Source organism: Schistocerca serialis, chromosome 3, assembly GCF_023864345.2.
Source record: "Schistocerca serialis cubense isolate TAMUIC-IGC-003099 chromosome 3, iqSchSeri2.2, whole genome shotgun sequence".
In the NCBI taxonomy this organism is placed as follows: Eukaryota; Metazoa; Arthropoda; class Insecta; order Orthoptera; family Acrididae; genus Schistocerca; species Schistocerca serialis.
In genome coordinates this window covers 940,115,739-940,132,943 of record NC_064640.1, presented here as the reverse complement: position 1 = coordinate 940,132,943, position 17,205 = coordinate 940,115,739, and the positions used below count along the sequence as shown (strand labels likewise).

Below are 17,205 nucleotides of genomic sequence, written 5' to 3'. Positions count from 1 at the left end.
TGTTAACGATCAGAATGGGAGCTAAAATCCTGTATATTCTGACAGTTCAAAGATCATGCAATTGCACACCTATGCCTTAAGTATAAGCAGCACAGTTTCTCTTAATTCCTTGTAGGGAAGGTTTTTAAGCATACGTTCAAGCAAAAATTCGGATCTAAGTTTCATCTCCCTGACACATTGCTATTACTCGTAATCATATCGTTACCAACAAGAACAGTTTTCATATAAGTATACTAAATTGGAGTAAATACAGGATGTTTTTAAACTCAGTTCGAAGATTTTAAGGGCCTTTAGTGACACCAGAGCAGGTATTATTTTGTCCTGTGATGCAGGAAATGTAAGAAAATGCTATAAACTCTTCCATTTCTGTTGGGTGAAAGAAGGTTCGTAATATACTGTACCTTTGGAATTCCTTAGATTTTTTATCAAATAACTTAGTTGGTATGAAGAAATGTGCATTATTCACATGTCACATTGTGTATTCGTTGTACAGTATCAGGGCACTGGGCCGAACCCTGTTCCCCTTCCATGACATTGATCACCATTGTTGTTAGCACATTATTTAGTTTATCACATATGTTTTGAACACAGAGAATTTCAGAAATATACCATAACTCTTCCACACAAAGCATGTGAAGAGTGGGACGCTTTATTTTGTGCTTGTGCCAGTAACACGGAGACAATGATTCTGAACACGACTTCTCATTCAAAATGATATATTCTGGCCCCCACTAAGAACCCTCATGGAATTTGATAGGAATATGAAACACAGTGAGCATTTGTACCAACTTCGTGAGCAAAGCTGCAGTATAGTAATTACGAGGGTTGGAACTTTAATAGTGTCAACTATTTATTTACAGCTCGTCCAAAATAGAAATGTGTTTCGAAGTTATACTGACGAAAGTAGTCACCAGCATTGTGTATAACACATTGCCAGCGATGTGGAAGCCGTAGGATACTCCTAGTAGTACCAGTGTTGACAGTTCGAACGGTGCAGTCGATTGCCCGACGAATTTGTGGTAGTTCTGAGGCGAATGCTGTGAAGTGTTTCCTCCAGTTTAGAAATCGAGTTAAACTCACGAGGGCTTTAGTCACGGGAGTGCAGTAGGTGGTATAGCACTTAGCAGTCCCATCAGTCAAACAAATCAGTAACAGCTTGCACTGTATGTGCTTGAGCATTGTCCTGCAAAATGATGCAGAAAGTGTCACCACTTCTGTCTCTATGCTGTTCGTTTTTGGAACACGACCTACGGCCAGCTTAGAGACAGAAGTGATGACACTTTCTGCAGGACCTAACCATCATTTTGCGGGACACTGCTCAAGCACATGCAGTGCACGCTGTTACTGATTTGTTTGACTGATGGGGCTCCTGCACTCCCCTGACGTAAGCCCTCATGAGTGCAACTCGATTTCTAAACTGAAGGAAACACTTCACGGCATTCGTTTCAGAACTGTTACAAATTCGTCGGGCAAGAGACCGCGCTGTTCGAACTGTCAACACAACTGGCAGTGCTGAGAGTATCCTACGACTTCCACATCGCTGGCAACGGGTTATACACAATGCTGGTGACTACTTTGAAGGTTAGTAAAACTTCGAAACACGTATCTATTTTGTGCGAGCTGTAAATAAATAGTTGCCACTATTAAAGTTCCAACCCTTGTATACTTTTTTTGTTTCCAGCCATTATAGCTCAGGTCCGATTTCAGTTATGTTTATCATGTACATAATATCACAGACAAACAACTGAATGAAGCGGAAACGCAATTGTTAGAAAGACACCTCAAGTACAAGACCAGCAGCAACAGACAAAAACACGTAAACATTATGGAAAGGCTGGGATCCTCTCGCCCTGCCCCCTCCCCCTGCGGAAGATACTTGAGATCTACTAACACAGTCGACATTCACACCAGAAAACTCTCCTTCAATACAAACAGCACAATACAACAGAAATGAATAACAGTGACAGAAAAGAAAGATATCTGGAATTGATTAGGAATACATGAATTAAAGTTTAGTAATTACAACTCCAACTATAACAGGGCACCCGCAAGAAATTTTAATATCAAGTACAAAGAACACATAAAGACACTGACTTATATCGAACATCTAACAGAAGAAAATCACCTCCACACTATGATTAAAACATTTATTGCAGTCCCAGACATTTATTGCAGACAGCCATAAATAAAAATGTATATGCTCATTGACCAAAAAATCAATAACAGTACATGATTAGAATAAATTCACAGCTTACAATAAAAAATTTGAAAAATAATAAAACACGCACACACACACAGAGTGAGAGAGAGAGGGGGGGGGGGGGGGGGAGGGAAGACTATCCAGACTGTTATACCTCCGACCAGCCAACCCTCACCATCACAAAATCCCACTCCGCCGCTACCCTCTACAAGTCACATGATCCCTCAGTCAACCATGTATCAAACGCGTTATAGTGACACACATCCAACTATAAACTTACACTGTGTCATGTAGTGTCTATACTAGAGCCAATGGGCACCCAAAAACAATCAGAAACATAAAAGTAAGCGATGAATCACAACCATATTACTGTAGACAGTAAGATAACCTAAATGCAGTGTCGTGTCAGGAAATATTACAAGTGTCGTAACAAATGATGTACAGTAAAACGATTATGTTTGGTATTATAGGCCACTGATGATGCCAAATACGAACAGGAGAAACATGTTTGGTTGAAAGCAAAATAAACATTCACCTGAAAAAAAAAACAGATAATATGTATCCTAATCTATGAGATAATCACAATTACAGTAACTGTTTACATATACATAACTGAAATCATCATTCACGGCAGGGCACCATAGCACTAAGAACCTGGGAAGTGTGTTAAATTAAACATACTCGGGAACTAGCAGTCTGTTCAAATTCCTGGTTTACTTTTTCTCTGTGTCTTTAAATCTTTTTTGCGCTGCATTATCTAACTTACATGCGCACATTGTTTTAAGTAGTTTCACTTAATCAAACATGCAGACTCCAAGTATTCTGGTACCTTGATAACTATGTTGCAGTAACTCCGGGAAGTCACTGAGGTTTCCATACAATTCGGAGAGTCCAGAGCATCAACATAAGCTGCTGGGAGACACGCTATATGGAGAAGCTCACGTTTTCAACAACGGTGATCGCGGCAGACGAGGAAGGAAAATGAAGTTTCCGTCAAGAGACGAAGTTGACGACAATTCTGGATACATAAACGACGTTCAAGATATAGAAGAAGGTGTGCGCTTTACCTCTTTCGGCGCCAGTAACTTGAAAGGGCAGGGAATCAAATTCCCGACATTTTCAGCCGAGACGGAGGGCTACATTCCAGCTGTCCAGTCTGTTACCGGACAACAGCCCAGGGACCACAGCCTAAGTAAGGGCTTTAAATTCCCAGACATAGAAGACGACCAGCACCAAGAAGAATACAGTTATGTTGCTAAAAGGAACAGTTAATTCAAGCCGTTACTTACCATATGGTCAATGGACAAGATAACGTCTCAAATGTTCTCCATTTGTGCATACATAACTATTCTAAAACATCATTATTTTTAAGTTTGCAGTCTGAAACCTAGAAATAGGGCTCTTCTTTTCTGACATATATCGCCATCACATCTACTTAGACGACAGCAATGAGCTTAAGTATCAAAGGAAGCGACATCCTTAACCAGTGAAGTTATTCAGTTTCTAGTAAGTGAGAATTGTTGTACACGCTCATTCTTTGTCAATGATATAACTTAATGAAATTTCTGTTGCATTTAGATACAGTATCTCCGTAATAAATATAGCAATTTACTCCTCCTTAATAACGTAGTTTTAAAAGAAGAAGCTTGAGGGAAAAGAGAATGAAATTTAAAAACTGGTTGTCACACGAATGTGGTTTATGGGTCAGTTTAAGTCTATGTTATTTGTCAGAGACTTTTGACCACAAAAACGCAACAGATAAACGTGTGATTCTTACTGCTTTGCCAACTGAAGCTTCAACCATTCTACAGTTAGAGGATTCTTCATGTACATTCCATACATGTGGTTAAACTTTGATTTAGAGAACTTTAATCTTTTTGGAACCCTTATATTAAATTCCATTTGTCCATTTGGTTGTCGGATAGCCAGTTGTTCCGAGAGGAGCGATTTACCAGCCACTGAATGCTGCGACGACATACCTAGTGTTGTAACATCCCTAGTTTTGGTGCTAGTTGGTTTCCGTCAGCTTCATGAAACTATAATCATGCGGTTCCGAAGGACAGGCACGCATTTTTGTATTTCTTTTCCTTTTTTCTTTTTTTTTTTTGGTATACTGAAACAACTGGCATGCACAACCAGAAATTACCTGTAAATATGTAATATATTCATTGTGTAACGGTAATTAATTTATTTAACGTTTTGTACATAATAATCTGACATTTATTTTGTAATAATGAAGTGTACGCTCATAGGCTAGAAACTACATTTGTAATATCTCATCACCGTAACTTCCATAGAACTGAACATTTCAGAGTTCTATGCGTTGTATGTAACTGACGTATACAAGAAGTGTATTATTTCATTTGTTTACTTCTACAACATTTATCAACCCCTATATTCTTCTCCACTATCACAGTTCACAATTTTCAAACACTGTGTGTGAATGGAAGTGGTGTATCGTAACGTAGGGAAAAGTGCAATTTAATCTTACATCCTTACGTAAACCAATGCAAACACATTTTTTGTCTCTATTGGACGACGGGCCATTTAATTTTGATCGACTAGTCCGACAGATTAGGGAAGAAGTAAAGCAAAGGACATAACGGAAATAATGATGACAATGATTTGAAGAATCAGACAGTGAATAAATGTGACATAGTTAATATTACTATCACTTGCTATTTAATAGTCATATTCATCATTAATTAAAATGACGCGGTAGCCGCTTCGTTTCCGAAAACACATATTTAGAGTTACGAAACTCATCGTCAGGTATCATATAAGCATGATGTATTAACGGATTTTAGCAGCTCTCTGCATCTATTTTCTCTATATGCACAAAAGTAAAGAAACATTCTTTCAGTGCAGGAATTCAGCACTCTCCTCTCATGTCCCGTGAGACGAATGTAGCCTAATGAATCTTTGACCATAGGCTCAGTAATGAGGAGCTTCTGGAATATGGAAATAAGTGAGGGATTTACGTATGGAAAACGACGAGCTGAATTAATTTCATGGAACCAATTTTGGCTAGTCTATTACATAACAGTATAAACAACATGTGAAAGCTACTTCATATAACGTCACACACAACAATATTCAGCATAATTCCCAGGTATGCGTTTCTGGCATAGTACCATGGTAGTCAAGATCTTTAAGTAACAACTGAAGCCCTGACGATAAATCTGTGACTTTTAAACGTACATTGGCGAACAAAAGCCGCTGTTGGATAGAAAGCAGGCGGTTCTCCAGTCTGACTTAACTTTACAAAATGTATTGTGTTACAGTACTAATACAGACCGTATAGTGGCACTGCACGTTAATTTAAAGAGTTTCTATGCAAATAGTCTCCATTGCAATAGAATGAGTTGTACAGTAGGAAGTTTTTAATTCAGTATTATCCTCCAATACTTTATGTACAAGTAATTTCATATACTCTGGATGGTCATTTACTACTTCTCCACCTACGTATTTCACTGAAATATCAAACGTTCCATAATATTTTAACTTTTACTTACACAACTATTAACAGCTGATACAGTGGGCGCAGTGCTAACTTCAACCATTTCTCTGGCTTTCGCCTCTAGCTAATAGGACTTCAATATATTTTCTTATACCATTCCGAAATGATGGAATTTCTCTGAGTGTGCTGAAGCCTTTTTCTGAAATTACAAAACCTGCTCCGGAAAAACAAGGTTTTTTCAAATGTGAAAACATGTTTCTAGGTACAACGTTTTCATGTACCTAGGAAGTAATATCCCATTCACATTTTAAAATGTTGCAGTCGAGAAAAACTTCTGAATACCATTTTTAATAGTCTATGTCTTACACTGTTAATCTATTACACACCAATAATTAATAACTAGGAGAATTATGATGAAAACCAGTTACTAGCTTGAAATATTTTTTATTTGAATCCGTTGTTGTTGTTGTTGTGGTCTTCAGTCCTGAGACTGGTTTGATGCAGCTCTCCATGCAACTCTATCCTATGCAAGCTTCTACATCTCCCAGTACCTACTGCAACCTACATCCTTCTGAATCTACTTAGTGTATTCATGTCTTGCTCTCCCTCTACGATTTTTACCCTACACGCTGCCCTCCAATACTAAACTGCTGATCCCTTGATGCCTCAGAACATGTCCTACCAACCGATCCCTTCTTCTAGTCAAGTTGTGCAACAAACTTCTCTTCTCCCCAATCCTATTCAGTACTTCCTCATTAGTTATGTGATCTACCCATCTAAACTTCAGCATTCTTCTGTAGCACCACATTTCGAAAGCTTATATTCTCTTCTTGTCCAAACTATTTATCGTCCATGTTTCACTTCCATACATGGCTGCACTCCATACAAATACTTTTAGAAACGACTTCCTGACACTTAAACCTATACTCGATGTTAATAAATTTCTCTTCTTCAGAAATGCTTTCCTTGCCATTGCCAGTCTACATTTTATATCCTCTCTACTTCGACCATCATCAGTTATTTTGCTCCCCAAATGGCAAAACTCCTTTACTACTTTAAGTGTCTCATTTCCAAATCTAATTCCCTCAGCATCACCCGACTTAATTCGACTACATTCCATTATCCACGTTTTGCTTTTGTTGATGTTCATCTTACATCCTCCTTTCAAGACACTATCCACTCTGTTCAACTGCTCTTCCAAGTCCTTTGCTGTCTCTGACAGAATTACGATGTCATCGGCGAACCTCAAAGTTTTTATTTCTTCTCCGTGGATTTTAATACCTACTCCGAATTATTCTTTTGTTTCCTTCACTGCTTGCTCAATATAAAGATTGAATAACATCGGGGAGAGGCTACAACCCTGTCTCACTCCCTTCCCAACCATTGCTTCCCTTTCATGTCCCTTGACTCCTATAACTGCCATCTGGTTTCTGTACAAATTGTAAATAGCTTTTCGCTCCCTGTATTTTACCCCTGCCACCTTCAGAATTTGAAAGAGAGTATTCCAGTCAACATTGTCAAAAGCTTTCTCTAAGTCTACAAATGCTAGGAACGTAGGTTTGCCTTTCCTTAATCCGGCTTCTAAGATAAGTCGTAGGGTCAGCATTGCCTCACGTGTTCCGATATTTCTACGGAATCCAAACTGATCTTCCCCGAGGTCGGCTTCTACCAGTTTTTCCATTCATCTGTAAAGAACTCGTGTTAGTGTTTCGCAGCCGTGACTTATTAAACTGATAGTTCGGTAGTTTTTACATCTGTCAACACCTGCTTTCTTTGGGATTGGAATTATTATATTCTTCTTGAAGTCTGAGGGTATTTTGCCTGTCTCATACATCCACCTCACCAGATGGTAGAGTTTTGTCAGGACTGGCTCTCCCAAGGCTGTCAGTAGTTCTAATGGAATGTTGTCTACTCCCGGAGCTTTGTTGCGACTCAGGTCTTTTAGTGTTCTGTCAAACTCTTCACGCAGTATCAAATCTCCCATTTCATCTTCATCTACATGCTCTTCCATTTCCATAATATTGTCCTCAAGTACATCGCCCTTGTATAGACCCTCTATATACTCCTTCCACCTTTATGCTTTCCCTTCTTTGTTTAGAACTGGTTTTCCATCTGAGCTCTTCATATTCATACAAGTGGTTCTCTTTTCTCCAAAGGTCTCTTTAATTTTCCTGTAGGCAGTATCTATCTTACCCCTCATGAGATGAGATAAGCCTCTACATCCTTACATTTGTCCTCTAGCCATCCCTGCTTAGCCATTTTGCACTTCCTGTCGATCTCATTTTTGAGACGTTTGTATTCCTTTTTGCCTGCTTCATTTACTGCATTTTTATATTTTCTCCTTTCATCAATTAAATTCAATATTTCTTCTGTTACCCAAGGATTTCTATTAGCCCTCGTCTTTTTACCTACTTGATCCTCTGCTGCCTTCACCACTTCATCCCTCAAAGCTACCCATTCTTCTTCTACTGTATTTCTTTCCCCCATTCTTGCCAATTGTTCCCTTATGTTCTCCCTGAAAGTCTGTACAACCTCTGGTTTAGTCAGTTTATCCAGGTCCCATCTCCTTAAATTCCCACCTTTTTGCATTTTCTTCAGTTTTAGTCTACAGTTCATAATCAATAAATTGTGGTCAGAGTCCACGTCTGCGCCTGGAAATATCTTACAATTTAAAACCTGGTTCCTAAATCTCTGTCTTACCATTATATAATCGATCTGAAACCTGTCAGTATCTCCAGTCTTCTTCCATGTATAGAATCTTCTGTTATGATTCTTGAACCAAGTGTTAGCTATGATTAGGTTGTGCTCTGTGCAAAATTCCACCAGGCGGCTTCCTCTTTCGGTTCTTACCACCCCCCCCCTCCCTCCCGTCCATATTCACCTACTATGTTTCCTTCTCTCCCTTTTCCTACTGACGAATTCCAGTCACCCATGACTATTAAATTTTAATCTCCCTTCACTATCTGAATAATCTCTTTTATTTCATCATACATTTCTTCAATTTCTTCGTCATCGTCATCCCGCTTCGGGATATAAGATGGTACACGACCGACGAAGAGTGGCTTAACCGCCCACACTTTATATAACTAGTTTTAAATATACACTGAATTTTACTCGCCACAAAGCTCTGTAACTGAAGAACTAGTAATACCCTCTAAACAGCTGTAATATGCTATACAGCACCATAAATACGTGCAAAATAAATACTTACAAATCGTGTTCAAAGCAGACCCTCATGTCTCAAAACAACACAAACAATAGAAAATGACGGAAACGGTTTATTGCGGTCCTTCATGTGGTTCTAAAATAAGTCACCAGACTAAAACACCAACCAGTAAGCAACACATGTTCTTAGGTACACCATCCTCCAGGTACAACACTCCCCCCTACATACGAAGAATGAGCAACGTTGTCATAAGGCACTCCCTTCAGTGTGAAATTATTCCTTATGACTTCATTCATTGTGTCATAATCCCTCATTTCAACCAACTATGGACTTTCGCAGCCAACATGATGGAATGAGAAAAAAGTTAAATAAAATAAAATAAAACAAAGTTTTCCACTTCCCTTAAACCAGTCTTGAGACAGATGCATGTCGGGAAGCACAACGTGTACTGTATGAGCCAAGAAGATAGAAGGCTAATGCAGGCCACAGGCTGATGGCTATTTTGGCTTATAATACCTGGTGTACCAACAGCGGTGTGGTCTTAGGTGGTTTCCCACATCTTATAACATCTGATGCATTATCACACAAATTACATGAGACTGGAAACTCTCTTACCTGTTTATCTACAAATGTAAATTATTTGGGAAGAAATCTGAATTATACATCTGTGTTCAAAGTGTTCAAACTTTTTTGCAATCGGCTGTTAAAAAATTCGTCAGGTGATCCATTGAGGTCCAGAATAGCGGATAACCTGTTCTGAGGACCGTTATTTTAACAAGAACAAGACACACACTACAGTTTCATTTACAAACACCGGTAGAAAAGCCAGACAAATACAAAGGAGCTGGTATACACTAATCAGAATGTCAAGAATGCAAATCGGCGTATCTGCGAATGACAGCAAGAAATTTCAAAAGTAGATACAAAGAACACATAAGAAGATGTAGATATGAAAACAGTCATTTTATCAGAACTTCTAACAAAGCGTAAGCACAAACCATCTAACATGTGACAGGACATGGAACTTATTTCAAAGAATAACTATAGTGCAGAACTCCTAATATCATGGGAAACCTTTTACATACAAAGACCCCTTGCAATGAACACGAAACTAATAAATTAGCAAATTATTATAAGTAATAACTCACTGATCACGTTAGGCACTAAACAATAACAAAGCGGCAGTATATAACCAGAATCAATAAACACTTAATCTTCCACCATAGGCACTAAACTAAAAACATAACCACCCTCACGAGCCAACCATCCCCTTCCCTCCCTCTCTCCTCCCCCCCCTCCCCCCCCCCCCCCACATACAAACAGTAACACATACAACGTAAGATTCCCGTCGTGTGTGAGCTCAATCGTTAGATGAGCAATTAATCACAGGGATCCTTGCTAAATGTTAGGACAGGCAATGCCGTACTGTTGTAACCATGGCTGCGTCATGCGCACCCTCTTCGGCAGCTTGTACGCCAATCAAGATCTGAAAGCAGTATGCCGTATGAATGGCCCAATGAAATAATTATACATGAGTTTCTGTATCGCAACGCATAACGACTTTATGACCCGATTGAACACACTACACGCATACACGCTCAAGTGGAAGATAACGTTCTCTAGGCTTCTCCACCATTTCTCTGTCACAGTAATTTCTGTATTGGACCGCAAAAGATGATAATAATGATCAAGTTCTCATGACGTTTACTCATTACCCAATTACCTGATTATAGTGTTAATGTATTACTTCACTCTATAAAATAGTATCACTATTCCATAAATGTTGGTATATATTTCAAGAAGACACTGTCATCTATTTATTCAGCACATAGGAATAAAATAGCTCGTTTTGGCTGAAGACACTTTGCTCGTTAAGAACGCAATCAGGAAGCTGTCTGTTATTACCAAAAATTTCTAATTACTCCAAAAATGTCGAAATGTCTACTTTTGGCAGTAAAACCTTAAAATTGTATCCTATGTTTTGACTTTTTAAATGATCACAAAAAGCTGTTTTATTGCAGGTATGTGTGTGTCCTTTGAATCTTGATTCACAGGTATGTCCTGTCTATCCATTACAAAAGTAAAATATTTTATTTCTAAATTTTCGAAGAACTTGTTTTCTGCCATTTGAGATCCTCGTTAAAAGTCTTATCGCGCACTGTGGAAGGCTGACAGAGACCAACAGTGCCGCCTCATCTACAGAGCTTTGTGGACACACAACACTCGAGCCAGCACGATGCTCTTTCCAACAACGACTGCTGCACAACAAAAAAAGGTACACAAGAGTAAGCATCATGACACTATAAGCAGCCTGTGCCATTTAGCGACGATCGCTGCACTTCACCATCTTCCCACTGTAAATCAAGTTGTTATTTACTTTAATGAAAGATACTTGCTATTTATTTCTTTTCGTAACTTTACCTCAGTTCCTCTTAGTAGTGGAACAGAGTATGTTCAGCCCCACTCTCCACTGTTGCCAAATTTGTTCAAGAACGCGGATGCAAGATGGCGGAGATAGATATGGCTACATCAGAATGACGTCATGGTGGGAGGTTCAAATTTTGGAGGGTAATTATGTCAATTGGACTACCTCCACTAACCTAACCCTCCTCCCCCCTCCCTTCATCTCCTCAAAAAATGGCGCAAACTTCAAATTCCATTAGCGAAATGCAACACACCATGGCTACCTCCACTAACCTAAGAAAATCGCAGAAAATGGCGTTACGGAGATGATAGATAACCTCCAGAGGATGACTCTGCAGGAGAGACACTCAGTAGCTCAGTATGGGCTCTTGTTGAAGTTTCGAGAACATAACCTTCACCAAGGAGTCAAGCAGTATATTGCTCCCTCCAACGTATATTTCACGAAGAGACCATGAGGATAAAATCATAGAGATTAGGCATACCGACAATCTTTCTTTCCACGAACAATATGAGACTGGAATAGAAGGGAGAACCGATAGAGGTACTCAAAGTACCCTCCGCCACACACCGTCAGGTGGCTTGTGGAGTATGGATGTAGATGTAGATGTAGAAAATAGGTAACTTGGGCTACCTTGACTAACCTAAGTCACCTGACTGTGACCTCTTCCTAGCAATTGGCGGGAAAATGACTCAGTCAGTGCTGGATAGGATGGATGTAAGTCTTTATTTTGCAGGCCGTTTTTATTTTAAGGATTTGAAGCAGAACCTCCATCCATAGTGTTCACTACTAGGTCCAGAGTCCAACTGACCTAGTACATAGTACTGCCACCAGAGAGCGACACCGCCCTCCCATGACGTAACCCTAGATGACGGTCTGGGGTAGGGCAAAAAATTGCAGAAAAGGTACTTAGCCTGTGCTGGGCTGCTGGAGAGAGGAAGGAATGTACTTTATTTATTTTTGAAACAAATTATTTAGGGACAAATTCATTGATTTCACTGATAAAATATACTCCCCCTGATGTGCTTTGGGTCACAGTAAATAGTCTGCAGACAGGCAAACTACCTGTAAATCACCGAAATAGTGCAGTACACTGATGTCAGAACATGCCCACTAATTATACAACTTGTTTAGGGCCAGATTTCACGTAGTTCATTTATTATACTGGTACAAAACATTCACCCTCACGTGCTTTAGGTCGCAGTAAATAGTCTACAGACCTGCAAACTACTCGTAAATTACCGAAATAATGCAGTACACTGATGTGCAGAGACACAAACAATTCGTAAATTGTCAAAATAAGCCTTTCAAGGCTCTCCAAACACACTTGCTACTCATCAACTGTCGAAATCATGCACTGCACAGCCTGCACACCTGTTCACGAAATAATGCAACAGACACGAAAAAAACTCATAAACTATCAGAAAATAATGCATGTGTAATGCTACTCAAAAATGATGACAACGCTTAAACACCTGAAAATTATGTAGTGCACAAAAACTCAGTGCACGTAAAAAACGCAACATATCAGCAAACTGTTCCAATGCATGCATGCACCTTGCAGGGCCAGCCAGACAGAAGCCAGCACTGGTGCATGAGCCATTACCACTGCCGACGGCAAGTAAAAGTCGCGTATATTTTTGGATATTTGCGGTTCTTCGAGTGTTATACTGATGTCACATGTCTATATAAATAAGCGAAAAGTCACCCTCTGCACCGCGTGCACTTGTTCACTGTTGCTGGCTCGATCCCTCTCTCCACCTGCAGTCCTGCGAAGACCTAATTGCCCAGCAACTCTTCATCACAGACACTGCAGAAATCCGTTCCATTGCTTCCCAGAATAGCATAGGCTGAATTGTTCCTAGCAATCCTAACGGGAAATGCAAGCTGCATCTAGCTGTGCACACGTTAACCAGCCAAGTATGGCTGACGCATCACTGCGAAATACTCATGTACTTACACACCATTGCATGTGCATCTAAAAGTTTCTCAGTGTTACACTGACGTCACATGGCTATGTAAAATAAGAGCCAAGTCAACCTCTCAGAAGTTGTATAGTGTCCCAGAAATAGTTAACGGTCGCTTTTGTAGGTGCTTTTGTGATGTCTCAGCTTGTCTCCATGGAAATTTTTGCCCTAACAGCACCTGTTTACGAAAATAGCGCAGAATAACGCCAAATGCATTCCTCCTAATGGTCCTAACGTGGTACCCTGTCCATCATGTGTTACCCTTCCTGGAAATGGTTAGGTCCTGCTTTCAACAAACATCTCTGAAACACAAACGTTCTCACCTCTACGTACAAGCTCCTACATTCCAGCCCAAAGTATGGTCTGTGAATGAATGGATCATTATTATTGGCTCTTATTGTATTTACCAGCTGAATTACTGATGCCACCAGTGTATAATAACTGTCTGCCTTTTCATCTCCTTCTGCAGACGGGACTTCCAGTGCCAAAAAACTATTTTCTACAGATCACCATTTTGCACTGACAATTAAACACTGCAAAGTGGCCAACAGATCGTCAAATACAGAAAGGCTCTTACTCAATTATACTGCTCTGCCACTGAGGGCAGGAGCTTGAATATTAGATCATGAAACCAATCTCCAACCCGGCAATATATCACCATGTACTGTGTCGATGTAGTAAACATACAATCCGTATCCTGTGCCATACACAATCGCCCCTTTTACATCTTTCATATAGCTATAAACCGCCAGACACTCGTGCATGTGCTGCGAAGACAGGTAGCAAAAGCACATGCACTGTAGGTATACCCCTCACTGCACTAGATATTTCCTGTGAGGTAGGGTGGTCATCCGCTCCCCAAGCATGACCATAGCGACCTCAGTGGACCGAAGTCACTCTCAGAACTGTTCTACAAATTCAGAGTCGGCTCCCCCTGGCACAAACACAATGCTGTTTCCTGTCCTGACCTGCTTGCTTGCTTGCTTTTCTACACCCATCTCCACACTCTGGGATTACAAAAACATATATAATTTCGCATTTTTTGTCAGAATATCGTACCATTTTCGCGATGCTTTCGATATCAAGCACATAACAATATCACTTGCATATCAGTATCGCTCGTGCAACATAATTCTGAAGATATAGACTGGAAATTATTTCTCTATAAACCTGTTACTTTAGCGAGGTGGAGCGTGCTGTAAACCATTGAGTAACTAGAAACTTATCCTGTCATTGCTATGACATCAGTGCTATGCTGCCATATCTATTACCGCCATTTTGGATCTCCCATCTTGAATAAATTTCACAACAATGGAGAGTGGGCTGGTACGAAAGTTGTTCTACTACTCCTGTTTCATTTTTATTTTTATTCTTTTTTCTCGATCAAACATAGAATGGAATATGAGAAACAGGACAACATACACACTCTCAAATTTTATTTCGTCTTCTTCCTTTATAAGACTAATTTGGCAGCTATCGTTATATCCTCTGTTATGCCAACATTGTCTGGATCTCCGCCCCCTCCCCCCCCCCACTTTTTTTTTTTTTTGTCATCAGTCTACTGACTGGTTTGATGCGGCCCGCCATGAATTCCTTTCCTGTGCTAACCTCTTCATCTCAGAGTAGCACTTGCAACTTACGTCCTCAATTATTTGCTTGACGTATTCCAATCTCTGTCTTCCTCTACAGTTTTTGCCCTCTACAGCTCCCTCTAGTGCCATGGAAGTCATCCCCTCATGTCTTAGCAGATGTTCTATCATCCAGTCCCTTCTCCTTATCAGTGTTTTCCACATATTCCTTTCCTCTCCGATTCTGCGTAGAACCTCCTCATTCCTTACCTTATCAGTCCACCTAATTTTCAACATTCGTCTATAGCACCACATCTCAAATGCTTCGATTCTCTTCTGTTCCGGTTTTCCCACAGTCCATGTTTCACTACCATACAATGCTGTACTCCAGACGTACATCCTCAGAAATTTCTTCCTCAAATTAAGGCCGGTATTTGATATTAGTAGACTTCTCTTGGCCAGAAATGCCTTTTTTGCCATAGCGAGTCTGCTTTTGATGTCCTCCTTGCTCCGTCCGTCATTGGTTATTTTACTACCTAGGTAGCAGAATTCCATAACTTCATTGACTTCGTGACCATCAATCCTGATGTTAAGTTTCTCGCTGTTCTCATTTCTACTACCTCTCATTACCTTCGTCTTTCTCCGATTTACTCTCAAACCATACTGTGTACTCATTAGACTGTTCATTCCGTTCAGCAGATCATTTAATTCTTCTTCACTTTCACTCAGGATAGCAATGTCATCAGCGAATCGTATCATTGATATCCTTTCACCTTGTATTTTAATTCCACTCCTGAACCTTTCTTTTATTTCCATCATTGCTTCCTCGATGTACAGATTGAAGAGTAGGGGCGAAAGGCTACAGCCTTGTCTTACACCCTTCTTAATACGAGTACTTCGTTCTTGATCGTCCACTCTTATTATTCCCTCTTGGTTGTTGTACATATTGTATATGACCCGTCTCTCCCTATAGCTTACCCCTACTTTTTTCAGAATCTCGAACAGCTTGCACCATTTTATATTGTCGAACGCTTTTTCCAGGTCGACAAATCCTATGAAAGTGTCTTGATTTTTCTTTAGCCTTGCTTCCATTATTAGCCGTAACGTCAGAATTGCCTCTCTCGTCCCTTTACTTTTCCTAAAGCCAAACTGATCGTCACCTAGCGCATTCTCAATTTTCTTTTCCATTCTTCTCTATATTATTCTTGTAAGCAGCTTCGATGCATGAGCTGTTAAGCTGACTGTGCGATAATTCTCGCACTTGTCAGCTCTTGCCGTCTTAGGATTTGTGTGGATGATGCTTTTCCGAAAGTCAGATGGTATATCGCCAGACTCATATATTCTACACACCAACGTGAATAGTCGTTTTGTTGCCACTTCCCCCAATGATTTTAGAAATTCTGATGGAATGTTATCTATCCCTTCTGCCTTATTTGACCGTAAGTCCTCCAAAGCTCTTTTAAATTCCGATTCTAATACTGTAGCCCCTATCTCTTCTAATTCGACTCCTGTTTCTTCTTCTATCACATCAGACAAATCTTCACCCTCATAGAGGCTTTCAATGTATTCTTTCCTCCTATCTGCTCTCTCCTCTGCATTTAACAGTGGAATTCCCGTTGCACTCTTAATGTTACCACCGTTGCTTTTAATGTCACCAAAGGTTGTTTTGACTTTCCTGTATGCTGAGTCTGTCCTTCCGACAATCACATCTTTTTCGATGTCTTCACATTTTTCGTGCAGCCATTTCGTCATAGCTTCCCTCCACTTCCTATTTATTTCATTCCTCAGCGACTTGTATTTCTGTATTCCTGATTTTCCCGGAACATGTTTGTACTTCCTCCTTTCATCAATCAACTGAAGTATTTCTTCTGTTACCCATGGTTTCTTCGCAGCTACCTTCTTTGTACCTATGTTTTCCTTCCCAACTTCTGTGATGGCCCTTTTTAGAGATGTCCATTCCTCTTCAACTGTATTGCCTACTGCGCTATTCCTTATTGCTGTATCCATAGCGTTAGAGAACTTCAAACGTATCTCGTCATTCCTTAGTACTTCCGTATCCCACTTCTTTGCGTATTGATTCTTCCTGACTAATGGCTTGAATTTCAGCCTACTCTTCATCACTACTATATTGTGATCTGAGTCTATATCTGCTCCTGGGTACGCCTTACAATCCAGTATCTGATTTCGGAATCTCTGTCTGACTATGATGTAATCTAATTGAAATCTTCCCGTATCTCCCGGCCTTTTCCAAGTATACCTCCTCCTCTTGTGATTCTTGAACAGGGTATTCGCTATTACTAGCTGAAACTTGTTACAGAACTCAATTAGTCTTTCTCCTCTTTCATTCCTTGTCCCAAGCCCATATTCTCCTGTAACCTTTTCTTCTACTCCTTCCCCTACAACGGCATTCCAGTCGCCCATG

The 17,205-nt window shown here is 40.0% G+C and overlaps 1 protein-coding gene across 1 annotated transcript in view; it reads left to right on the top strand.

Annotated features, from left to right (window-relative positions):
• Positions 1-3,999, top strand: part of LOC126471328 (uncharacterized) — an 80,856-nt gene extending 76,857 nt beyond the window's left edge. Inside the window, exon 5 of the mRNA XM_050099450.1 lies at positions 3,049-3,999. Coding sequence (XP_049955407.1) covers positions 3,049-3,472 — 424 coding nt within the window. The 3' untranslated portion in view covers positions 3,473-3,999. The remainder of the gene's footprint in view (positions 1-3,048) is intronic.
• The last annotated feature ends 13,206 nt before the right edge of the window (positions 4,000-17,205 follow it).